The 25,366-nt window shown below is 47.7% G+C and overlaps 9 protein-coding genes across 9 annotated transcripts; 4 read left to right on the plus strand and 5 right to left on the minus strand.

Moving 5' to 3' along the window:
• Positions 1–825: 825 nt before the first annotated feature.
• On the minus strand, positions 826–3,369 carry MGYG_03572 (hypothetical protein; the record flags this gene model as incomplete). Its single annotated transcript, XM_003173350.1, has 3 exons — positions 826–1,845; positions 1,949–2,990; positions 3,071–3,369. The coding sequence occupies 3 exons, from the start codon at positions 3,367–3,369 to the stop codon at positions 826–828; spliced, it is 2,361 nt and encodes a 786-aa protein (XP_003173398.1).
• An 838-nt stretch (positions 3,370–4,207) lies between these two features.
• Positions 4,208–5,146, minus strand: MGYG_03573 (hypothetical protein; the record flags this gene model as incomplete). The annotated part of the gene is made up of 1 exon (XM_003173351.1): positions 4,208–5,146. One exon carries the CDS (start codon positions 5,144–5,146, stop codon positions 4,208–4,210), a length of 939 nt encoding a protein of 312 aa, XP_003173399.1.
• A 1,812-nt stretch (positions 5,147–6,958) lies between these two features.
• Positions 6,959–7,774, minus strand: MGYG_03574 (hypothetical protein; the record flags this gene model as incomplete). Its single annotated transcript, XM_003173352.1, has 2 exons — positions 6,959–7,541; positions 7,608–7,774. 2 exons carry the CDS (start codon positions 7,772–7,774, stop codon positions 6,959–6,961), a joined length of 750 nt encoding a protein of 249 aa, XP_003173400.1.
• A 720-nt stretch (positions 7,775–8,494) lies between these two features.
• On the minus strand, positions 8,495–9,545 carry MGYG_03575 (hypothetical protein; the record flags this gene model as incomplete). The annotated part of the gene is made up of 3 exons (XM_003173353.1): positions 8,495–8,649; positions 8,888–9,208; positions 9,410–9,545. 3 exons carry the CDS (start codon positions 9,543–9,545, stop codon positions 8,495–8,497), a joined length of 612 nt encoding a protein of 203 aa, XP_003173401.1.
• A 663-nt stretch (positions 9,546–10,208) lies between these two features.
• On the plus strand, positions 10,209–11,786 carry MGYG_03576 (nuclear distribution protein nudF; the record flags this gene model as incomplete). Its single annotated transcript, XM_003173354.1, has 3 exons — positions 10,209–10,246; positions 10,330–10,498; positions 10,608–11,786. The coding sequence occupies 3 exons, from the start codon at positions 10,209–10,211 to the stop codon at positions 11,784–11,786; spliced, it is 1,386 nt and encodes a 461-aa protein (XP_003173402.1).
• Positions 11,787–12,523: 737 nt separating this feature from the next.
• MGYG_03577 (CMGC/SRPK protein kinase) lies at positions 12,524–13,895 on the minus strand (the record flags this gene model as incomplete). The annotated part of the gene is made up of 2 exons (XM_003173355.1): positions 12,524–13,290; positions 13,382–13,895. The coding sequence occupies 2 exons, from the start codon at positions 13,893–13,895 to the stop codon at positions 12,524–12,526; spliced, it is 1,281 nt and encodes a 426-aa protein (XP_003173403.1).
• A 557-nt stretch (positions 13,896–14,452) lies between these two features.
• Positions 14,453–20,296, plus strand: MGYG_09020 (hypothetical protein; the record flags this gene model as incomplete). The annotated part of the gene is made up of 9 exons (XM_003173356.1): positions 14,453–14,485; positions 14,578–14,722; positions 14,790–14,991; positions 15,325–15,739; positions 15,835–16,154; positions 16,223–16,594; positions 16,649–17,068; positions 17,129–17,734; positions 17,785–20,296. 9 exons carry the CDS (start codon positions 14,453–14,455, stop codon positions 20,294–20,296), a joined length of 5,025 nt encoding a protein of 1,674 aa, XP_003173404.1.
• A 1,386-nt stretch (positions 20,297–21,682) lies between these two features.
• Positions 21,683–23,405, plus strand: MGYG_03580 (averantin oxidoreductase; the record flags this gene model as incomplete). The annotated part of the gene is made up of 4 exons (XM_003173357.1): positions 21,683–21,748; positions 21,812–22,921; positions 23,030–23,142; positions 23,243–23,405. The coding sequence occupies 4 exons, from the start codon at positions 21,683–21,685 to the stop codon at positions 23,403–23,405; spliced, it is 1,452 nt and encodes a 483-aa protein (XP_003173405.1).
• A 524-nt stretch (positions 23,406–23,929) lies between these two features.
• Positions 23,930–25,273, plus strand: MGYG_03581 (hypothetical protein; the record flags this gene model as incomplete). Its single annotated transcript, XM_003173358.1, has 4 exons — positions 23,930–23,986; positions 24,083–24,225; positions 24,362–25,019; positions 25,085–25,273. The coding sequence occupies 4 exons, from the start codon at positions 23,930–23,932 to the stop codon at positions 25,271–25,273; spliced, it is 1,047 nt and encodes a 348-aa protein (XP_003173406.1).
• Between the last annotated feature and the right edge of the window lie 93 nt (positions 25,274–25,366).

The following is a 25,366-nucleotide window of genomic DNA, read 5'->3' on the forward strand; positions in this document are numbered from 1 at the left end:
CTGCAGACTGTTGGATAATATACAAGCTGTAGATGCATACGCTGGTGGCTAAGGAGCTGTTGGCTTCGCGCAGGGGATGGCGCTGAGGATACAGTATATATAGTGATAAGCATACAGCATATATGGTGATGAGCATACAGCATATATAGTAATGAGCATACAGCATATATAGTGATGAGCATGGCGATAAGCATGAGCATGGTGATAAGCATACAGCATATATGGTGATGAGCATGGCGATGAGCATAAGCATGGTAATAAGTATACAGCGTATATAGCGATATGGTGATAGATATAGCATGTAGAGCCACGGGTGTGGCAATAAGCATAGTAAACCTTGTAGTCAATAAGTAGAGAGTTCTAGGCTGGTTGTAGTTACGTTGTGGTTACCTTACGGTATTGTCAACCATTACTAGTTGCGCAACCGTGTTGTTATGCAGAAATTGGATCAACGTTGATCCAGAAATACACGTGACTATTACGGTAATCCTACGGTTGACTAATCATGCGGAATTCCGGTATGGTAGAAAGGTCAAAAGTAAAGCAAAAGTAAAAAAGGACGACATCAAAGCAACATGTTTCATTCGGGTTTCCGCTTCTTTGCTAGCTATTGTTAATCAACTCACCTTAACGGGAGAAACTGGAATCAAATAATTACATGATAGAGGGGAGATTCACGTGTATCATCAATGCCAAACTTCACAATTCCAAAGCACATCCAATGCCTTCCCATCTAACCGACCAGGACCAATGCAGACTAACAAGATCGAAATCCCACCCAAAACACAGATTAATAACTCTATCCCCTAATTTCCTCATTGTATTTCATTTTTTCCCAAGACATTTCTTCGTCACTGAAGGTGCTACTCTAGTTTTTTTCTCCTTGATGGTAGAAGTTTTGCTCAATCTCGAGCTACGGCGCCTATCCGTAGGAGCAAGTTTGGCCTTCTTGTTGGCCGGCCTATTTTCAACTGAAGATCCATGTTCTTCATTTGTTATTTCTCGTTTGACTGTTGGTGGATGATCTGCTGGATGAAAGACATACTCTTCTTTCTTTACTGATTCGATTGGCGGAATGTCACAGCAGACCGCGAAGGTCGTGGCGATAGAGATATTGCCAAAGTTTACCATTGCCTCTGGGAACTTCACATCTGGAACCGAGGTTTCACTGGCTGCCCTGAGGGCCGGATGTGAAGGATCAACTGAACTTGGCCGAGAAGATTTAACCTCAGAAGGGAGTGAAGCTGGTGAGCCTACTGGCTCGGCAGTGGATGATGCTCCATCGTCAAGAACAGAACTCACTGCGTCATTTTGGTCATTTTCATTTGCGTTTCCTTTTAGAAAGGCTTCAATTTTTGTGGGGTTATCGTTTTGGATCTGTCCAGTTACGCCGGGCGCAGCCTGGGCCTGGGGAACGGAAAATGTTCCCATTATAGGTGATATTGGTGAGTATGGCGGCCCATGCTCTGAATTTTCTGATGAAGCCGACGTCATTTTGGTTTGAACGTTATTATTGGGCACTTTGATGGCTAGGTTCTTGAAATTTTTATCTGATGGCGCGTTATACTGCGAAGCTGGTGAAGAGTATCCTGGCGGAGGCGTCTGTGCAATTGTATCATCACTATGAGGCATAGGAGTGGCCTGGTGGTTATTTAGGGGGGTCAGGTTTCTGATGGGTAAGCTCATCCGCGACACGGGCGGCAATCTACCAATAGGGCGACCGAAACATTGGCGTTCTATTTCACTTTTCGGCTCTTGCTGCATGCAATCTTTCATTGAGCTTCTGGGAGGATGTGATTCCAGCTCTAGATATGACTTGCCCCGAATTGTACCACCATGGACCACCTAATACCCTCTGCAGTGGAAGCCTATCATCGCCCGCAAAGGGACCAGGCGAGATGACAGACTCCGAATGTGGGTATTTTCTTGATTCTGCTGTCTGATATACTAGTGAAGAACTAGGTGGATGGCTGCTGGTGGAAGTTAAAGGTACTGGAGGGCTCGATGATAAGTTTTGAGGTGACTGTGGTGACAAGGAAGTTGCGATATGCATGGCATTGTGTATCTGCGCGGCACCCTCTGGCCCAACGTTCAGTCGGACGATTGGGTTTCCTGGATTGGCAGTCATAGGCCAAGTAGGGGGTTTTCGGTCCGGTTTTTTAGCGGATTTTCTGCGGCCAAGAATCTGTTGAGCAGCATTCAGGGGGGTCGAATTTATTGGGACACTTGGCCCCTCGTACAATGGTACGCTGCATGTACCCACTTCTGGGTTTCCAGCATGGTTGGCAAAACAACGATCCGGACCATTAGCGCTACCATTATGCGGTTGAAACGAAGATGAAGAAAATTCTGCCTGGGCTGGAGGATTGCTGCTAGACCGTTCAGTCTCTTCGCTGCTAAGAATCCATTTGAACTCATCCTCGCCATTCTCTTCATGCGCTTGATTAATGGTTGCAAGGTCGTTCTTCCATTCTCCGGCGTACTTTGTGTCGATCCCCAGTCTCCGCAGAAACCTCCGAGCAGCTAAAAGTTCACTGGCTTTGATCATGAGATGGTCAACAGCCGTTCGGTTTTTAGCTTCTCGGAAGTACTGCTTTGAAATGCTTCGAAATACCAGTTGGCCTGGAACTCTGGACTTCCTCAGGACGCTATTGTCGATACGAAGGAGTGCCCTCAGCTGCTTAACTTGCATTTCATGCAACTCCCGGGCTTCATCCTCCACCTGCTTTTGGCGGCGTGCAGGGCTTTGGAAGGCATCCTCTTGCTGCTGTGGCGTCAGCTCTAACATGTATACCACACGCGGCCAAGTATAGACCTGGGTCAGATTCTGGATTATTTCCATTTGAATAACGGGGTTAAGATCTTTCCATTCGACGTATGTGGGCGCGTGAAGATATTTGTAGTCTTCAACATCGACAGAATGGTCCGAGTCCTCTCCGCTACCATCTTCTTCGCTCGACTCCATATCACTCCACGGCTCGCTCTGGAATCTATGGGGCAGAAAAGAGATTAGTTTATACTCTATGTTTGAAACCTCAGGCATCCTCTGCCCTTCAGGAATATCACTCACTCGTTCGCAGGGGATCCGGGAGAGTCTGGTTTGTTATTTTGAGGCGGCATCCCCTCTGGTCGAGGACTGTCAAGCGTAGGAAACGCAGCTGGAGGCGAGTTTGGGTCGTAATCAACAAACGGCGGTGGCCCTGCAGTTGGTCTCGCGATAAGAGGGACGTGTGGTTGACGAGGCAAGTCGTCAAGCGTCTCGGAAGCCGCCTTTGACGCGCCTCGACGACCCGACGCCTTTTTCCCAACCCAGTCTCCACCGCCATACCGTTCAGGGGCCCGGATGTTATCTCTCTGTCTCAACCGCATGTTGCCAGCCGCTGATATTTGACGCAGATTCAACGGTGTTTACGTTTTCAGAGTGATGTAAACAGTGACTATTTGGTCCTATCAAATCGAAATTCAAGGTCGAAGCTGTTATTCTGTCCCCTAGACAGCAAATAGGCAGAGTTAATAATGAACCAAGCCAGAAGAAATCAGGCTCCAGGAAAAGAGAGCAAGATGGCTGCTTGCTTGTAAAAGTAAACAGTGAAGTAAGTTGTGAAGAAGCGCCCGGCGTTATGGCTGTGAATACTCATCGCCGCGGCGTCAAGAACATAGAAGCAGTCTATGCCCTATTTGGCCATAGGAAGATACACACAAGGCAGCCTATAGAAAATAGAACGCAAAAAAGGAGCCCTGTGAACACCGGCATCCGCCGCTAGAGAGGTAGAAACTGAGTGTGTGAATGCTATTGTACATCCAGCAGAGATAAATAACACTGTTGAAGGATGAAGGGCAGGATAATGATAGATACAACAAGTAATGAAAGGGGGAGGATGCCATTGACTACAAGACCATACAAAGAAGAAGAGAAAAATGATAGAAAGAAAGGGAATATAGGCCCACAAACTTTCTGCGGAAGAAGGGAAAGAGAAGAAGAACCGAGCCTCTAACGAACACCGAACCATAAAATCATCAAGAGAGGAAGGGCAAGTTCCGCAATAATGACACCGTTTTGGTCACATTGGGTCGAGGCTTCCTGCATTAGTGCAAAACGCTTTTTTGGCACTTTAAAATGATAACAAGAAGAAAGAGCAGTTGCAGTTTACGGAAGAAACCGCTAGAAAGCCCTGGATGTAGGCATCAATTGAGTGTTGCTGCTTCTCTAGATGCTGGTTACATCACGGAAAGGGGGAAGAGAGGGCCGGCATGGATCGCCCCAGGCCCCCAGTGAGTGATCTGTGTCCATGGGCTCTCCATCTGAGTTCTGGGATTCCTCGGTAACTTCGAAAGACCTTTTTCTTGAAATTGTATTGTCCGGCACTAGTAACCCATTTGGACCAATTTGATGGTTGTCTAGTGCGTTCCTGGCAATAGACCTTTGCGCATCCAGAATGGTCTCAAAAGCTTTCAGAATATCCATAAAGGCAGGGTGAATGTTGATGGACAGTCGTCGTACTTGAACGTGGCTTGATGCTATAGCTGCTCCGGTTTGTAGCATTGCCATAAAATATGCGGCGATTACACAGGCTGACCTATCATTTCCTGTATCGCAGAACACCAATACCTTTTTCGCTCTGCCATCTCCTTGCGGCTGATGAGCTGGACACATGCATACGTGGTCATTGATTAGACGGATTATTTTCGGGAGTTTGCTGATAAGCTCTTGTGCGCTGTCTATCTCAATGTAGTCCGACTCAATTCCCAGGTCGGCTGCTACCCTATCCCCGTTGACCGTCACAGCCTGAATCCGGGTTCGGTCTCTGATAGCCAGGAGTAAAGTAATGCCGTGATTTGCAAGAAACTCCTTGTCACGCATAGCATTGTTTGGCCCTAGATATAAGAAGGGAAGGATATCCTGTGCTGTCCGGCGACGGTCATATACCCAGTCCAGGAGGTGGATAGGCGGTTTGATCTGTAAACCCGAGAGGAAATTCATGAACTCGGGACAGGCATAAACCCCTGGAGGGAGGTCGTGCGAGGCGGGTACTTCCAACGGGCATTTTTCAGCAATCTCCATAGCTGAGTGGACGCTGTCTGATAGATTATCCAACCCAGCGTTGCTATATTCCTGGTTAGGAATATAGTGCGGGATTGAAGCCATAGGAGCTGTAGATATCTCTCTCCAGGACTGTATGGACCAGTATTATATGAGAAACCAGTGTGTTGTACGGAGTATCAGTAAAGCAGGTGGAAAAGTGAGGATGTAGCTATGAAGCAAAAGGGAGACTGGTTGCTTCTCCTAAGAAAGTGGGACAGGGAGGTTCGGAGTGATGCTGTTGATGGCAGGACAGCTTGTCTAGCAGTTAGCGCTGAAGGCTAGAAGGACTGCATTTCATTATCAGGTCCGTTTGTAAGAGAAACGGCCTTCCGTGCACTATCAGTTTCTGCCCAGGCTCCACGCTGTAGATGTAGGTGGTTGTAGCTGTGGCTGTGGTTGAAGTGAAACTGACGTCTAACGTTGCTTTTGTAGCAACCAGTTAAAAAAACAGTGGCTGACTAAGCTGACGCCTGACGACAACGACTACGACAACGACGACAACGACGAGAACGACGAGAACGACGAGAACGACGAGAACGACGAGAACGACAGCTTCACCACCAGCTTCTCTTCTTCCGCTTCTACTTCTTCTATGCTGAGACGAGGCTTCGGATGCAAATCGTTCACGGCTGAGTCCCGGTATTCGATCCGATTCATGTTCCTGGCCCTTGGTGGCTCGCCTTTGGTGCAGCTGCAGTCGCGCGAAGGGGCGTTGTAGCTACCTAACACCAAGTATCTTTCAACGCCCTTCGAGTTCAGTTTAGGTTAGTTGTTTAACCTACAATTAAGGTCTCCCGATCATCAGACGGGGTTTCCCTGAACTTTGTGTGTCAGAATACTCCATATCTCTCGTTGGTGGCTGTTGAATTTAGCGAAAGTTTGATCTGAGCATCCAAAGACAGGCTCATACAGAGAACATAGCAATGGAAGTGAAACGCCTTGCCGACTGCCAACGGAATGTCGCATTGCCAGGAGGAGAAACTACCGAGTAGTGCATAGCTGGTGGCTGGGGGAGCAAACAGAATACAATGCCTCAAAATACAAACGCAAACGGAAGAACTAGCCAAGTTAAGCATTTCCAGGCTGATTGCGAATGATTGGGTGTGCACCTTGGCTCCGTTGCTGTCTCAGCTGCATGGATCGACGGAGACCGGAGGAAAGACGGAGAACAAAGACTGCGGCCGCCGTATTAATAATTCGCACAAGCTTAGCATCGACATTATTATTGCCTTTCGCTTGTCACCACTAGGGCGGTGTTGGAGAACATCATTCGCTACATGGGCCTGTCGGTGCAGGGAGCTGAAGTTGAATTATACGAGGCTGGTGCCTGCATCGGGCTAGCTAAGCCGCCATGGAAGATGAGGCTCTGCAGTTCGTGTTGTGCGGCTACACTGCAGAGTGAAACAGAGAGCCCGCCCAATTCCCCCCACGGATGCTGCGGGTAGCCTGGTTTGTACACAGCCTACGTACGAATTTCGTTTGCTCGGTAGGTACGTATACCTCGTATAGGCAAGGAAGAATGAATGCATGGAGGCTGAATGATCTAAGTAAACGACTCCTCTACTATTCACAGTCTTATCAAACCGGGATGAAAAATGCGCATGAGAGAGCCGTATTTAATTTATGAACAGGCCAATATGAGGGAAGAGGGAGGGGCGTAGTTGTAAAATATATGTTTCCCATGCTATGCAACAATGAAAGTCAAACTCATATTAGAGGAAAAAAGCCCCTTATTCCAGACCAGGGGGTAGTCGGCGGTGGGCGCCTTACAGCTGGACCATGCTGAGTGGGCTGCATGGCGAGCTAGCGGGGATAAAGGAAAAACGCCAGAGCAGGAGAGTCCAAAGAAAATATTAGTATCGACATCATTAGGAATCATGGATGCTGAAATAACCGACGTAGCTCTCTCATTTCTCGTTTTAGTTCGTCTATTTGGGTGCCTTTGTACTCCAGTTCGCGGCGCAGGAACGATACCTCATCCCGTAAGGCACGCACCTCGGGGGCTGTCTCATCCTCGGATACGTAAACTGACGACGCAGTGGAGGTCCGCTTCCGTTTTGATGGTGGGTGGTGCACTGGTAATGAGATCGGGGGCAAGACTCGAGAGTCATTGGCTGTTGGTGGAGCGGTGGCGGGGGCTGATATACCCGCAATAATGATGGTGCTGGTAGAAGCTCGGGAGAGAGGCGGTAAAGTGGCATTGCTGATTGTGAGAGGAATGTCTTCAGACCTGTGAAGACGGCGAATATGTTCCTTCAGGTTTTCCTGCCTGGTGAACCCTTTTCCAGAGCTTCGGTTGCAGTCGGAATAGGGACACATCAGTTTCTTCCCCTGCGTGTGCATCCGGTGCACTTCTCGCTGATGGCGCAGTAGGCCGCCGGAATATGTGAAGCCTGGCAGTTTTGCACAATCTGGATCATTGCATTTATATGGCCGATCATGCTTATCCATATGTTTACTACGTAAAAATATCAGCACTATTTTTAGAAGGATCAAAAGCAAGGCGACAAGAGGGTTGCCTTACTTCCATTCGCATGGACGGCGGAAGGCAGGAGGATTTGCATGACAGTCAGGATGGTCACAATAGATGCTTCCATCCTGATTCCTTGGTGGATCGTGAGCGCGCTTGACGGCTAATCTGGGCCTTGGTGACGTAGCAGTTGCAGAGACGGGTGAAACCCTTTGAGACATCTTATTTTCTTCGACTGGAGGTGTGGCCGAGGGCGTCCTGATATTCCATTCACTTCGTGGAAGCAAATAATACTCGACTCGCTCAACCATAATAGTATCGTAGCTAATTCCTGAAAAGAGAATACCTTTTAACGCATAGTTAAACGGAGCAATGCAGATTGGAAGGCCGCTGGTGGATTGGTAACGGTAGTCGTAGGAGTAGAGTAGCAGTTGAAGGTACAAAGTTACAAACGAACAAACGAGTATACTCCGTTCGTTATATACTCTTGCAGCTCAGCGCCTCGTTCGTATTGCTGCGGCTTAAAATTTATACGGTCTATGCCAGGCTGAACTGTGCGAGAAGATCCTGAATGTCAGTTTCAGCTTGAAGCGGGATATCCAGTTAGCGCTTGTGCGGAGAGAATATTGGTCGCTTCGTTCCTTCGAGCGAGCGCAAATCGTGACTCTAAAGATAGACCTGCTGGTGCCTTTATATATGAAATATAGCTGCCTGGTGTTGGACTCGTGATCAAAAATGCCAGGCAGATATATCATCCTCCCCTTGCGGTGATCGTGACTCATGACTGGCATCTCTAAGCCGGCCTGAGCCATCCACGGAAGTCCAGGACTCCATTTCCCGCGTCTCCTCGTCGTCGTGGCTGTGAAGATAGTTGAAGTTGAAGAAAAGAAGCAAAAACTGACCTTTTTTGGCAGATGTGGTCACGTGGAAGCTGAAGTTTTTCACTCCTGCTTTTTCCCTTTCGAAACATCAACAAACGAAGACGGGACATTCACGTCTTTGCGGAGACTCACAGAGACGAAGGAAGCCGGGTGGAGGGATGGTAGAAGGAAGCCTGTGTCGATGCCTTGAGGCTGACGGGGAGCCATGATGATATCTATTTCACTGGTTAACTATGTGTTCTGTTGAAGGCTGTGTCGTGTCAGTCGACTGAGCGACTTGATCATGGTCATCCTCTAACAACATGCTAGTTAAGCTATCTTTTACAATCCTCAGTTGATGCTGAGCTGTCTCTCTTTGAATGGGCACTTCACCTCCGGGGGGGTGAAGCTACCTCTAAGGAGTAAAGGGACGGATGCTTTTGGCAGCCGGTTGGGTTTGGCCAGGCTAATTACCGCGGGATGATGGACACAGAGCCATACGCAAGGCATCAATATGTATGCGCAAGCTATCATTCACTCTGCTCAACTGCCACTTCCGCCAGGCGAAAACACGTTGCCTCGTGATGGCCAATGAATGATCCTCGTCCGTCGAATGCGTCACAGCCACGTCGGCAAGGACACCTTGGCCCGTTTGCCTATCCACTCGCCTCAGCGAGTTGATATAAACTTGTGTGTCCTGGAGACTAAATCGACTCGAGAGATCTATACGCCTCTCTTGGATGCCTGGATAGCTAGTCACGGGGGGTTTTGCCTTGGATGATGACTCTTTCTTAACTAATATCATCTGGTCGCCTGGCATCCGTCAGTCAACAACGCGGCCTTCTCTACTAGAATCCATTTTTGCCGACGGCTCTTTGCCACTGTCTGCCCTGCATGACCCTCAGCGCCGGGTCTTTTTCTTTTTCTTTTTCTTTTCCTTTGCTAGAAAGCTTGGTATATACCCAACCTGTGGGGCGAATACAGCTCAGGCCTTACTTTTCAGGCCATCATCCAGGGCGATCCATATCTGTAGGATATTCTTGAAATACCAGCCTCTCCTTGTTGATTGTCCAATCTGACTGCCTTCCCTCTCCAAGTTACGGCGAGCGGGTTCCGGATATTTAGGTGACATGTATACGGAGTATCTATCCGTATGCACTCTTGTGCTGCATAAACTGGTAGTGCAACTCTCATACCTTTCGTCTTTATGCGATAATACTCTTAATAAACCCGTAAACCATCCCTAAGTAACCGTCTATCTCTCTCTTCTTTTCATCTCTTTCATCCCTGACCTTTCATCTTTCACTTCCCTGGCCATCGTATCGGCCATGCAGAATCGCTTATTAAGCCGGAATATCTTTCTGCCGAACGTCGCTTTTGTTCCTGTTTTGGCAAGTTTATTTAGTTCCGCAGAAGCTGGTTTGATATCGACGAAAGGATGAACCAGCCCAAAAACCAACTGCAGCAACAGGAACAACATCGCCGCCACCACAGACCGTCCAGCTCGCTCAAGTCGCCGTCAGCCTCTCTCTCTGCTCTCTCCGGTACAGCCTCGTCTCTACCTTACAGCTCTGCGCTGCGTCCGCCGCCCCTTGACCGCCCAAGCTATCGTCCCCCCCTTGCGACTAGACTATTCCATAAACCCCCCACACTGTGTCCTCACATCAACTACCAGAGAAGCAAGGGAAATCCGCTGAAGTGGCCTTCAGTAGAGGGGCCTCCGGCCTTAGGAAGAACCAAGCAGACGAATAAACGAGGAAAGGAATAACCCCTGCTGTGACAACAACTGGTAGAGATGAGTCCGATCTTGACCAATCGGCAAGCTGAAGAGCTGTAGGTGTAGGCCTGCCATGGCCTCTGGGCTGACATGGCGAAGCTGGGATGGATAGATGGAAGGCTAACCGCCGCGTGTATAGTCATAAATCGATAATAGCATATCTCACGGCCAATAACCTCCTGGACACGGCTAGCACCTTGAGAGCGGAGCTGAACCTACATGAGAATGCGTTTGACCCGGCAACAGCAAAGAGATATGAGACTTTACTGGAAAAGAAATGGACGAGTGTAGTCCGGCTACAGAAAAAGGTAGGTCCACTGGCCATTGAAGGACTCTCTCATTCCTAAGCTTGCATTTGCTTGCGGCAAACATTTACACTTTCAGGAACTCAAGTCTAACTTTGACCGTTACTTACAGATTATGGACCTTGAATCACGAATGGCAGCGATGCAGGCTGAGCTCGACAATGCGACACCCACCTCACTTTCCAAACGCAACAAGGACCCCGCCTCCTGGATCCCAACGTCCCCCGCTCGGCATGCTCTAGAATCGCACCGAGATACCATCAACAGTGTCGCGTTCCACCCCATATTCTCCTCAATTGCTTCGGCATCTGATGATTGCACTATTAAGATATGGGACTGGGAGCTGGGCGAGCTGGAGCGAACAATCAAAGGCCACACACGAGCAGTTGTTGACGTGGATTTTGGAGGCCCGAGAGGCGGCATACTACTGGCGTCGTGCAGCTCAGATTTAAGTATCAAATTATGGGACCCGGCGAATGAATATAAGAACATACGAACGCTGTTGGGCCATGACCATAGTGTCAGTGCCGTGCGGTTTATACCCTTGGGGGCCTCAGGGGCGCCATCGTCGGGCAACCTACTGGTTAGCGCTAGTAGAGACAAGACACTGAAGATATGGGACGTCAACACCGGTTATTGTGTGCGAACTCTACAGGGACACACCGCCTGGGTACGAGATGTTTTTCCTTCTCCAGATGGAAGGTTTTTGCTCTCAACTGGAGACGACAGCACTGCCAGGCTATGGGACATTTCTGTGTCGAATCCAGAAACCAAAGTAACGATGTTCGGCCACGAACACTTCAACGAATGCTGTGCCCTTGCACCGTCTACTTCATACCAATATCTATCTCCTCTAACTGGACTGAAAAAGCCTCCGCCAGCGAGTAGCACTGCAGAGTTCATGGCCACTGGTTCTAGGGATAAGAAGATTAAGATATGGGATGCCCGAGGCACTTGTATCTTGACGTTGGCCGGACACGACAACTGGATACGGGCAGTGGCTTTTCATCCGGGCGGCAAATACCTCTTTTCTGTATCAGACGATAGGACACTACGTTGTTGGGATCTGAGTCAAGAGGGAAAATGCATCAAGGTGATGAGGGATGCGCACGAACGATTCATTACCTGTTTAAGATGGGCTCCCTCAATATTCAAGGACGCAGCCACTGGTAATGGAGCAGGCGACGGAAGAAACGGAGATGCCAAGAAAGGAGACACCGCAGAAGTCCAAATCCGGTGTGTTATTGCAACTGGGGGTGTAGACATGAAGCTACGGATATTTGCAAATTGATACCACAAAGAGAAAGTTGCAAAAATGACAGGAAAGGAGAAGAAGGAGAGAATACACGAGATTGAGAAACGCCCATAAGAGATAAGCTCAAGCTATTCATGGCTAGGCTTACAATATACGGAGCTGCGAGAGGCTGCGATTGCTGCTGGAAGCCAGACGCCGTCACACTACAGGCTCAAAAAGATCGCATGGCTTCGCGTGGCCTATCCTGGCATGCATGGCTCTACGATGATATCATTACGTACTCTTCTGCTCAAGGGCCTCGATCCGAAGTTCTCCTTTGTGAAGGCGGAAGCCAACTGTTGCGATGGGCGCATGTGGCAGCATCAATCAAAGCATATATTCACCTGCTATGTTACGCAGTCCGCTGTACATAGCAACCATGGCGCCTTACGACAGGGTCTGGCGTTATATATGTATGTGTGTATGCCCAGGCAGAAAATGCCACAGGACCCGATAAAGTCTCTCCTTGATCCCTATATCTGCGTTTCTATATCATTTAGCAGCCCGATATACGGCCGTTTCTCTAGCAATGTATTCAGAACAACCAGCCATATCCTCCGCTCACCTATATTTAGCTGTAGTAGAAATACCAGCCTTCTTTATTCCCCGCCCTTTTTCCCCAAACCCCAATGTTCCACTGACAAGCCATTCCTGCTGCAGTACAAGTCTTTTATAACCATCCTTATTTATTGTTCAAATCAGTTGAGCTTTACTCCCATTCTTAACTGCTTGTGCTATGTCCTTAAGCTTTTCTCATAATCTGGCCATACCCACTTGACCATCCATTCTGATTTTAAGACCTCGTCTATTGACGGTCTCTCTTCCGGCCGGAAAACCAGCATCCGCCGTATCAGATTTATAATTGCTGCTGCTTCCTCCTGGGGAAATTCTCCTACTTTGCGCTTCCGCCTATACTTCTGTACCCACTGCTCGAACGCCTGATCGAGTGGAGGTGCTACCTCCCGGTCCTCGACTGGACGCCTATCTCTGTCGAAAAATTCACTGCGTGCCTCCCAGCTGTCCCACCAGCTAGGCGGCATGGGGCCTAGGATGTCAATGTATTGAGAAACCAACTCATCGTCAGTCACCCAGTCAGTGCTGAAAATAGCTTTCATGCCAATGATCTCCCATATAGCCGTGGCTAGACTCCAGATATCTGCGGAATAAGCGAGCGCAGACTGTGGCTCAAACAAGGCCTCTGGTGGTCGATAACCTGGTGGCGTATGGCAGTCTTCCCCTCGACGGACTTCTGAGGCAGGAGAGTATGCCTCACCGAAATCAGTGAGAAGAACCCTTGTGTCTGCAAGCGTAAAGTCCTCGGCCTCTTTACCAAGGTAAAGCGGTATGGTTGCCTTGACTGGAACATTGGGTGGTAAAGGTTTTCCATCCCGTCTTTTAATCACAGCAGTCTCGGGCTTGCCATATGTTTCATACAGCTGCTCAGTAGAAAGATGATCTAAGCTAGATGGAAGCTTTAGCAGGATATTATGAAGGTGGATATCTAGTCAAGTAACTCCGGGAGAGTTATTCTTAGGTATTAGCCGAGCGCGTATAAATCCATATAAAAAGGGGGTTCGTATCATCCAACCAACCTCCATGAACATAGCCTTGGGAATGAACGAACGAAACGGCCCTGACAAGCCCACCTACGAGGGCACGAGTTACTTCTAACGAGAATAACTCATTAAACGAGACTTCTTGCAAGTTGCATCGTGATGGTGTCATAGTGTAGCACACATGTGTTCCATTGGAGCCGTGTACCTCGAATTGATCCAAGATATGAGGGACTGAGTTGCGTCCAACGTGCATCTTGGCTGAAAGCGATCCCTGTGGAGACGAGAGAGCCTGCAGAGACTGTATCTCACGTAGAAGCGATTTCGACTCGGATGCGATACCAACTTTGACGGTAACATAACGTCCTAAGCGCATATCCCGAGCTAGCCAAACCGTCGAGTATCCACCAAATCCAAGCTTGTGCACGACGCGGTATCTGCCATGAAGAACGTCATCGACCATAACAGGGTGATACCCTCCAGGCACGTAGTTCTCAAGTGTTTCGGCGCCATCAACCCAGTAATATTGGATATCAGTGTCTCCGGGTGACATGTCTTGTAGCTGAGCGTGGGAGGTGGTAGAGTCGTGTCTTTTGTACGAAGAGACGCTTGACTTCCAGGAGCTTAAAGGGCGATATGGCCGAATCGCACGAACAAAAGGGGTAAATTGCCTATAAAAACACGCCATATGAGCTTGGGACAGTAACTCTGTTATGAGCTTGCCATTATATCTATATAGAGATTACGCGCTGTGTTGGTATCAGAATGTGATGGTACATCAACAATAGCCCAACAACCAGTAACCAATAACATAGGCTGAAGAGGTCGGCCATAAAACCATGGCTTAGCATGTAGCTGGGGAAGGTGACGTTATACCTATGAGCTCTAGTTCTATCAGCAGCAGCCCTCCTACTCTGCCTTCAACAACAAACACCCCCCACCGTACACCGTCCCGTCTGCGCCTACTGAGGATGAATCTTTTATCACACCTTGAGTTAACGTCGAAGCTGATTACCACCAGTGATACCGTCATCAACTCAGCGCTGAGCGAAGATAGCCAGCTAGTTACTAACGGCATATGGCCCACAGACGTTGGAAAAGGCAGCGGATATGACCCACGTTGTTTACCAGGGCGTCGCCAAGGTAAGTAAATAAATAAAGCTCAAGGCTGTGCTATCTCCTTGTTTTATAAGCAAGAGCTGAAGTTCTATTCTATAACTAACCAACTTATCAAGGCCACCGAATGGAGTTTCGGTAATCTTCTTTTGGCGTTAGCCGCGGTGGTTGGTGTTGTAGGTGTCGTCTTTATTGTGGCCCCAGGTATAATAATAACACAAGCTCTTACTGCGATGGGATTCACTTCTGCGGGAGTTCAAGGTGGTAAGTCAGAGTTATAACCCATGCCATCATCCTCTTGATTGCTCTCTCTAATAGCCCCTCTTCCTAGGCTCTGTCGCTGCTGCCGTCCAAAGTACGATGGGAGGCAAGATCGTGGCTGGCGGTCTGTTTTCACTGGCACAGAGCGCTGGGGCTGGAGGCGCTACCGGGATAGCGGCCATAAACGCGGGCGTTCAAGCCGTAGGGGCGTGGGTTGCTGCTGCTGCTGCTGCTGCCATTGGAGGGCTTGCATGGCTGGCGGCGAAGAGGCCGTAAGAAGAATAAAATTCATAGCATTGACTAGTTGGCCATGGTAGTTAGCTATTCAAAACAGGAATATGTATATGGAGGACCTCTCCCCTATTTCTCTGGGCACCCTTAGGTGCGAGAACGGAAGAATGATTTTACACTAGTTCGAGCACCAACTCCTTAACTAGGTAGCTAACTACCGATTTATCGAGCCAGACTTCCAGATATCCATGCCTGCTCCCAGGATCATGGATGACTCTGCAAGTTAATATGAAAAGGGAATCATGAAATTGGTTTAGGCAACTAATTACATGCACCAGCGTGCGGAGTAACTAACTAAATATCCGAGATGGTAGTTACTCTTGCGGCTTCCAACGTCATGAACCGGGACAGGATACGGGGTTCAATCTCTCAACCAGCGTTCAGCAACCTCAGGCTCGGTCCCTTTTCCTTTCCCGGGCTCAAGTCATGGCAACAGCGACAGTAACAGCCTTAACCGCGCTTAGTTTCTTTACCGTCCTTGCAGCCTTTTTCTTTGCCAGCCCGTTGCGTGCAAGGACCAGCATAGCAGCGACACGACATGGCAGAGAAGGCATATACGAAGACAAAGACGGAGTGGCTTCACCAACAGCTGTGAACGAATACGCACGCTACACTCGGCGCCTTCAAATCTTCATTCATCTGGCTGCTCTGTTCGGCCTTCTGTTATCTGTCACGTCTGCCTCTTTGCTGGGCTTCCCGCTCCGCCCGGTTATCATCACCGTGGAATGGGTATGACCTGACCTCCGCCGGTTTAGCTGGCCTCTGGGGGCAGCTAACTAACTATCTGTAGCCCTTCACTTCCACTGTTGCTGACGAAGGATTAGATCTTGGTCAGCGCTGATGGACTCTTCCTTGTACGCGAGTCTTCGCAAACGAGAAAGTATGCTATCGGCCTCTGGATATCCTTCTCAGCCATTGCACTCTCTTCTGCGCTGGTCATAGACGTGTACGCTTTGTACCACACACAGGGATACCACCGGCCTGCTGGTCATCTTGTTTCTCTTGTTTCCCAAGCTGCTCGATGGATCCAGCTAGGCATCGCCCTGGCCCTCGCTGTTGCAGGTGCGTGCTTGCAACGAAGGCCCGTTGTGTATCACGATGGTCAAGCTGTAGATGCGCAATACACCTGCTCCGCTCTCCAGAGGTAGGTAGGCAATCATATTGAAGACTGCTGAAAAAAAAAATACAAAAGAGGCTCACCATACCCCCCAGATATACTTTTACCTGGTCCCAGGCACTACTCAGTCGAGCCAGGAAAGTTAGCAGGCTTGAGTACGCAGACCTTCCCTGTCTAGGCCACAACACGAGATCTAAAGTGCTTTTAGAGAGGTTTTCTGCTGTCCAGAGCGTTGACTCTCGGAACCCGCTTTGGAAGGCAATCATTCGTGATCACCGTGCTAATTTCTACCGACAATGGCTGCTTGCTATCGTCGAGAGCTGCGCCATGATGCTGCCCCCACTATGTCTATACAAAATTCTAGTACTACTTGAGCGGCAGTCTTCTGCTTCAGCTGGCCCTGGGGTTTGGCTATGGGTTGCATGTCTCCTGATCTCAAAACTGATTCACTTCGGACTGGATACCTGGTAGGTATGCTCGTCAATATTAACTAAACAACGAATACTAAGCTTCAATAATAGGCTGCAGTGGGCCAGTTTTGGAGGTCTGGCCATACCGGTTCGTTCTCAACTGTCTGCTTTGATTTTTGCGAAGTCTCTTCGCTTAAAGATCATAGATACCGAGCATAGCCCTGGAACAAATATACCAAACACGGAACAGGAAGTTTTACCACCTGCTTCGAACGAAAACAACGAAGCTCATGAGACTGATGCTCTCCTATCAGGTGGAGATACTGATGAGGAGTCTGCAGACAAGTTAGACTCACAAAAAGATGAAGGAGATGACACGACAAACGCTATGAGCCGAGGGATCGTCAACCTCCTAGGGGTAGATGTTGAAAGGGTTTCAGAGTTCTGCGGCTATAACATGGACTTGCTCCGTGGCATTGTAAAGATAACAATCGCCGCTGGGTTTCTTATTGTCTTACTAGGTTGGAGGAGGTAAGTCGCACCGCTAAGAAATTGCGTTAATGTTATACATAGCTAAATAGTATTGTCAAGTACTCTCGCGGGCTTCGCCGTCCCCGTGTTGCTGGAGCCAGTGAACCGCGTGGTATCAAGGTACTATACGGCCAAGCAACTTGTCGTTATGAATGCTCGCGATAACAAGTCTCGCGTTATTGAAGAGGCTCTTCACGGAATTAGACAAATCAAGTTCTCCGCATCCGAACCTCAATGGGGTAAGAGCTTGCTCGCCGCCCGAGAGCGTGAACTAAAAGCACAAAGGGAAGTATATATTTGGGGAATCATCCTCACGTTCTGCTGGATATCGATGCCAATGTTGATAGGCGCAACGTCTTTCAGTGTATACGCATGGACGACTCAGCAAATGACTGCCTCCGTTGCATTTACTGCATTAGCTATTTTTTCAAGCCTAGAGTTCACGATTAGTGCCCTTCCAACGACAATCACAGAAATGCTAGATGCGCGTGTGAGCGCTGCTAGAATCCAGGAACACCTCGAATCCAATGAGCGCGAGGATATTATTCAGCCGGGACCATGTGTTGAGTTCAAAGATGCAGATATTGCATGGCCTTCCACCGAATTCAACTCAAAGTCCTTTTCGCTTGAAGGTCTAAACCTGGCTTTCCCACCAGGTGAACTTAGGTAAATTGGGGCACATTTCCTGTTTAATCGAACTTTGCTAATTTGTGCAGTGTAATATGTGGCAAGACAGGAACGGGGAAGAGCCTGCTCTTAGCTGCCATAATTGGAGAAGCTGACCTTCTCCGTGGCCATATTGCGAGCCCAAAACAAAACAAAACAATATCCGGAACAGACCAGCCTCTGTTAGATACCTGGACTACTCCCACGGCCATTGCTTATGTTGGACAGGTCCCTTGGATCGAAAATGCTTCGGTCAAAGACACTATTCTTTATGGCCTTCCCTATCATCGGCAACGTTACGCACGTGTATTGCACGCATGTGCACTTGACCAAGATATAGCAATGCTTCCAGATGGAGACATGACAGAAGTTGGAGCCACAGGTGTGAACCTCAGCGGAGGACAGCGTTGGAGACTCACATTTGCCAGGGCTCTATACTCGAAAGCCGGGATACTTGTCTTGGATGACATATTTAGCGCGGTGGATGCTCACGTCGGCAGACATATACTTGAGCATGGGATTGCTGGCGACTTGGGTGCAGGTAGGACTATCATCCTCGTTACCCATCATGTTAGCCTTGTTGAGAACCTCGCTGGATATATGGTCGACCTGGACAACGGAACTAGTGCAAGACTCAAATCGAACTCAAGCAGTGTGCAAAACCTGACACATCTTGAGAGACACGAACAGTTTTCACACTCTCTTACTGCCTCGAATGACCCGTACGGTGAGCGGGAGTCGATCAGCTCCGTCACCATTCGGCCTAGGAAGTTTGTCCAGGAAGAAACTCGGGAACATGGCCGAGTCAAATGGAGCGTATACCGAATGTATATAACGGCATCAGGCGGTTGGCCGTTTTGGGTATGCGCATTGGGTATTTTCGCACTATCTGCCCTGGCAATAATATTTCGTTCCTACTGGCTTGCGCTCTGGACCAAGGTATACACGGAGACCTCAGATAACTCATCAGTAAAGCCTAGTCTGATGTTTTACCTAAGCATATACCTTGGAATAGCGATGATTTCACTTCTGGGAATTTGTGTGAAGGTCGCGCTGGTAGTTATAGCTTCCCTCCGCGCTGCCCGACATATGTTTGAAGGGGCAATCCACAATGTGCTTCGGGCCCATTTGAGATGGCTGGACACCGAGCCCACCGGGCGAATTTTGAATCGTCTAGTCGGTGACTTCGCTACGATCGATAGTCGTCTAGGCGGAGATCTGATGTGGTTCTTAAATGGAGCCTTCTCTATCGGAGTTATTGTGATAGCGGCACTGTTCGTGTCTATCTGGATGTTGATACCGATGACGGTCCTCGCGTCCATCTGCCTATATGTGGTCAATCTATACCTAGACGGCGCCCGAGACATTAAGAGGCTAAACTCAAGCGCCAAATCTCCAATCTTTGAGCATGTCGGGTCCGCTCTTTCTGGACTCGCTACTATTCGCAGCTTTGACAGAGCTGATGACTACATGGAACGGATGTTTAGATATATTGACAAATACACACAAACTTCATGGTATATTCTCGTTACCACTCAATGGATGAGGTTCCGACAAGGAGCCCTAGGCGTCGGCTTCACTTTGGTTATTGCTGCTGGGGTGGTCTATCTACCAGGGATCAGTGCAGCGATTGCCGGGTTTGCTCTTAGCTTTGCCCTTGACTTTTCCAGCGTCGCAGAAGAGACAATTACCAGATACACTTCCGTGGAGCTAGCTATGAATGCAGCAGAGCGGGCACTCGAATACATGCAACTAGATACAGAACCAGCCACCGGTGATCCTGCACCAGAAGGCTGGCCATTATATGGCCAAATCAAAGTCACAAACCTCGAAGTAGGATATGCGCCTGATCTAGAGGCAGTTTTGAAAGATGTTAGCTTTCTTATACGCCCTTGCGAGCGTATTGGAATAGTGGGACGAACTGGAAGCGGCAAATCGTCCCTCACGCTTGCATTATTTAGGTTCCTCACAGCACGAAAGGGTACAATCGAGATTGATGGCGTGGATATTTCACGCATTAAACTGCATGACCTACGAAGTCGCTTGGCTATAATACCTCAGGACCCCATACTATTCTCCGGGACTATTCGTTCTAATTTAGATCCTTTTGACGAATATCCCGACTCCGTGCTTCAACAAGCTCTGCAGCGGATCGATCCTAGCCGAGCCGAGCGCACTTCTGTATTTCAAGATCTTCATTCTCCTATTTCACGGGGAGGCTTGAATTTAAGTCAAGGCGAGAAGCAGTTGCTTTGCCTTGCGCGAGCCATGATTACGCGCCCTAAGATCCTGGTCTTGGATGAGGCAACAAGTGCTGTGGACATGGAAACTGATGCCTTAATGCAAAGCAGTATTCGTAATGAATTCCGCGATGCCACATTGCTCGTTATAGCACATAGACTTAGCACTGTAGCCGACTTTGATAAGCTTCTAGTTATGAGCGATGGCCGAGTTGTTGACTTTGATTCCCCTGGTGTCCTGGCACACCGAGACGGCATGTTCCGCCGGATGCTCGAGGACAGTGGTGAAAAGGAGATGGTCCAGAATTTACTACAGTGGTAAGCTACCACAAATTTAACCCCATGCTTAACCAACCTCCCGGCAAACTGCCTTAGGTGGGTATGAATAACTACAGTTCTAGGGCATAAGTTTGGATAAATTTTATACATCTCACCTACCAAAAAAAATAACAATACATCTTGATTTATCAACAACGCAGCCAATGATAAATATTATTGTCTGGAATTTGATATAATACATTTTTTAACAATTAAAGAATGTAGTCTATATCATACCCAACGTTTAATATCACGTATACTACGTTTTGCCTCGAACAGAGGATTTATGAAGTAATCCATCTTTTAGTATAACTCCGCCTATGAAATGTCTCCAGTAGATCGCTCTTTAGTTAGTTTCGGTGCCAGGAGAGTTCTCTATATCCAGATCAATGTGATATATAGTCGTTTTGAGCTTAGCCCAGGCATGTTCGATAGAATTCATATCTAGTAAATAGTAAATAGAGGTTACTCCATGGCCTATATACCGCTCCCTTACAACCACTCTACAACCATTTTAGTTACCTATGTTACTACATAAACTTTGCTTATTGTCACGGCCCCGTCACCATACACGCTATATCCACCACCATATACGGAGTACTCCGTATACCTATCGATAATTAGCCATCTCATCTCATCTCGCTACACGTTGCTTGGCTTTCTGCCTTACGCATTCGATAATTTCGATATGGTCATACTCCTTTTGGTGCTAGTTAACTCATAAATGCTTAATGCATGGGGGGTTTCGGCCTACCGCTCTTTCGCGTTTCCCATCGTCACTAGGTATTCATTCCCCCTTTACTTATGCATAACTGACTAGCTTGCCTGTTAGTTAAGGCATTGGTGTTACAAATCGCATGAATCGCCTGTGTGTACAACTATTTGGCCGCGAACGGATGCTAAACTATCCGATGCCGGGATTACTTCGAGTTGTTTCTGCAATACACCCTTTATGCTTTGAGAAATAAAATGGCCTTGATAACAACTTGGGCTGGCCCGACTGGCAGATACCCTGAAAACAAGGGTGCAGATCATTTGATCACAAGGATATCCCCTGCGATTGTTCGATCTTTGCATATATTATCCTCCTCTTTCCCGGGCCCGATGAACTCTAGTCGCACGGATGTGCCGGTCTCTGTCCAGCTATGCCAACGTTGTATGTTTAGCATAAGACTTTTATGCTGTTTTGTGCTCAGTAGCCAGCTTAGGGGTAGACAGCGGTTTTAAATCAGGTGTCCTATCCAGTGGCTTTCTTCTACAGCGCGAAGGTGACTACATAAAGACTCGGTTGCTCCGGCTAGGTCGACACACAGGCTTTGCTCCCCTCCCTCAGGAGCGTGGGTGGTTGTAAGTTTTGACAATCGGAAATTTCCACATCACAACCTCTGCCATGGCTACTATAAGCTTAGAAAGCTTGACGATTACTGAAGGATGCGCTATCCTGGTTCTTCTTGTGGTTAGTTGAACGGAAATATCTGTGTTTGACATTTGGTAGCATTCATTAAACGGTTGGGTCTAGGTGCTTTACACCATTGGAACAGTCATTTATGAGCTTTTCATTAGCCCCCTAGCATCAGTCCCTGGCCCCAAATTATACGCCATTTCACAGCTCCCCCTGCTATACCGATCATACCATGGTATTTGGTCGTTCACCTTAAAGGAACTTCATGACAAGTATGGGCCGGTGGTCCGGGTATCCCCTACGGACATCTCAATGATCACTCCCGACGTGTGGAAAGAGCTCTACAGTCCTAAGAGCCGTCCGGGCGAATTTGAAAGAGATAGGTCATTCCGTCTTTTGGGCAGGGGTGGTACAGGCATTGCAGATGAGGATATTGCGGAACACACTCGGCACCGCCGTATGCTTTCACACGCATTTTCAGAGAATGCTTTGCGAGGTCAGGAAGGAATTATGCAGCGTCTTGTGGACATGCTGATCTCTGGACTGAAATTGCATGTCAAAGAACATGGCCCTGAGCCAGTTAACATGACCATGAGATACAACTGGACCACTTTTGACGTGGTCGTGGACCTGGCTTTTGGCAAACCCTTCGGGTGCCTTGAGGCACAGAGCACTCACTACGTGATAAGCATGATTAATGATCTCTTTTATTATATGGTGCGCACACAACCCTTCAAACGCTTCCCACTGCTCGGACCATTTCAACACTTACTTGGATCTCCTTCCGACGCTATACCAACAATAAAATTTTTCGAAAAGTTTGCGTTAGAAACGATCAAGAGTAGGATTGACAGTGGAGATACTGGAAGGAAGGATTTCATGTCGTATATACTGGCTCATAATAATAAGAAGGAGTTCACCGACGGTGAGCTGACGTCTAATTCATCGACTCTGCTGCTTGCTGGAAGCGAAACCACCGCAACCACCCTCACCGCCGGAACTTATTTCCTTCTCAAAAACCCATCAGTTTATCAGCGTCTAGTTCAAGAGATCCGATCCGCCTTCAAGGAAGAAAAGGATATTACGATAAGCAAATTGGACAATCTCCCATACTTAGTTGCCGTCTTGACAGAAACACTACGCATATTCCCTCCAGTACCTGGCATAATGTCCCGCACTATTCCTAAAGGAGGCCAATATCTATGCGGTTACTGGTTTCCAGAGAGGGTTCGTTACTTTTCTTGCGCTCGATATATAAAGAAGACCTTGTTTTCTTGCAGGATCTCGCTCGTTTTTATTGCTATGACTCAAATTGCTCATCAAGATTCTGTATAGACTATCGTTTCCGTTTCCCAGTTTTCTGCATATCATTCAGAACGCTACTTTTCGCGTGCTGAGGAGTTCATCCCTACGCGGTGGATCCACATTTTGCTAAGGACTCAAGAGATGTATTTCAACCATTTTCGGTTGGGCCACGGAATTGCATTGGCCAGAAGTAAGCTCACTTCCTCCCCTCTGTTACTCTAATGCACTAACCTGACTGTTCAGCATGGCGAGAGCTGAAATGAGACTAATCATGGCCAAGATTCTCTGGAACTTTGATCTGGAACTTTCACCAGAATACGATAGCTGGGAAAAGGGGCTCCGCGTTTATGGTTTGTGGAGTAAAGGTCCTCTCATGGTGAAGCTCAAACCAGTTGAAAGAAGTTAACTCACTATACTTTTGTAGCTACTTCTTGAAAAATTATGTCCGGATAATCATTACTAGTTATCACTTTCACAGTTGTTCCGTGCACTCCCCCCCCAATTCGTCCTACAAGTAAGGCGTATCCTTGACCCAGAAACCAGATATCTAGCCATCTAGAAATTGCAATTGATGAATAAACGAACCACTTGTAGATATTGTTGGACCAGAAGGGACAAAAAGGCCTAATGCCTCAAGGAATCCTTGGGTAATGAGTGCGAGTCGTACTCCGTAGCCAATGGAATATTCCAATAGATAGAGAAAGCGATTAAGCTCATTTAACTCCGTCGGCTGTAGCCTTGAATTCTTGGCAACGGCTAACTAATTAACTAGTTAGTTAACTAGTCTAGCATGTGACCATTCTAATTTTAAACTTGCGGCACGGACTAAACCTTCAACCCACCTCATCCCATGATACTTTTTACACGGTGCTTGAATGTTGAACGAAGGCATAGCAGTGTATATATCAATTTTGTGGGCCAGCTTCGAAAATGAGTATTTCTATGACGGTTACTTCTGTCTTCACTAAGGCTCTTCCGAAAGTAGAGGTGGGTACTTTGGTGGATGCTTGCTCAGGCTTTGTGTGCCATCATTAACTAGTTAACTTGTTGGCTAACTGGCTATTTGTGCAAATAATGACTTAGCTTCATGCCCATTTGAGTGGAAGTATAAGCCGGGAATGCCTTCGTGAGCTATGGCTACAAAAGAGGGAGCACAACCGCGAGCTACAGGTCCCGGATCCAATGATAGTCATGCCTCCAGGAAAAGTTGACTATTCCCTGAAGACGTAGGTAGCTCATATTTAATAACTATACTAATATGTGTACTATTTCATTTGGTATTCTTCGATTTTGGCCACTTGCTTTTAGCATGTGTGAACTATACTGTATGTTCATATACATACTAACACAAGCAAATACCAGGTTCTTTCAGGTCTTCTCCAACTTAATCTACTTACTTTGCAGTGACCTGGAGAGTATTCGATATTCTACCAAACGTGTTCTACAGGACTTCCAGGATGATGGGGTGAGATACCTTGAACTAAGAACCACACCTCGGGAAAGCCAGGAGCACGGAATCTCAAAGGAATTATACGTCTCCACGGTTCTTGATGTCATAGACGACTTCAAGAATGAGACGATGTCGACATATCTCATCCTATCCATTGATCGCACAAAGTCAGCCGCAGAAGCAGACACTCTTGTTGATCTTGCCATTAAATTCAAGAACCGTGGAGTCGTTGGTGTTGAGCTAGGCGGTAATCCTTCAAAAGGAGACGTATCAATCTTCAAGGATGCGTTTTCAAAAGCCAAACAAAATGGCTTAGGCGTCACTCTGCACTTTGCGGAAGTGGAATTCTCGTCTTCACTGAAGGAGCTTACCACGCTACTTTCTTTCCAGCCGGATAGGCTTGGCCATGTAATCAACGTGCCAGATGATATAAAGGCCGAGATTGCGCGTCGCAAGATAGGACTTGAACTATGCTTGTCATGTAATGTACACGCGAAACTAATCACAGGAGGTTACCCTGATCATCACTTTGGTTACTGGAGGCACAAGGATTGTCCGATAATTCTTTGTGTAAGTTCAGAATTATATACCCACATAGCTGTGTTAATGACATTGCTAATATAGGAATATGGCAGACCGATGACGTCGGCTTCTTCTGTAGCCCAGTGTCCCAGGAGTATTTACTAGCGGCAAAAAACTTTGACCTTGACCAAACCGCATTGCTTGACATTTGTAGGAAAGGGATTAACAGTATTTTTGGAGGGGCTCAGGAAAAGGAGAGGCTGTATACCCTAATTGACAAGTTTGAAGAAGAACTTCAATAGTTTAAGTACGGATAGAAGTGGTTATGCAATAAACGTGCTCTTTTAATTTTCACCTGGTGATATGGTGCTAGGGAGATTTTCTGAACAATCAAT

Source organism: Nannizzia gypsea, genomic scaffold (assembly GCF_000150975.2).
Source record: "Nannizzia gypsea CBS 118893 supercont1.3 genomic scaffold, whole genome shotgun sequence".
In the NCBI taxonomy this organism is placed as follows: Eukaryota; Fungi; Ascomycota; class Eurotiomycetes; order Onygenales; family Arthrodermataceae; genus Nannizzia; species Nannizzia gypsea.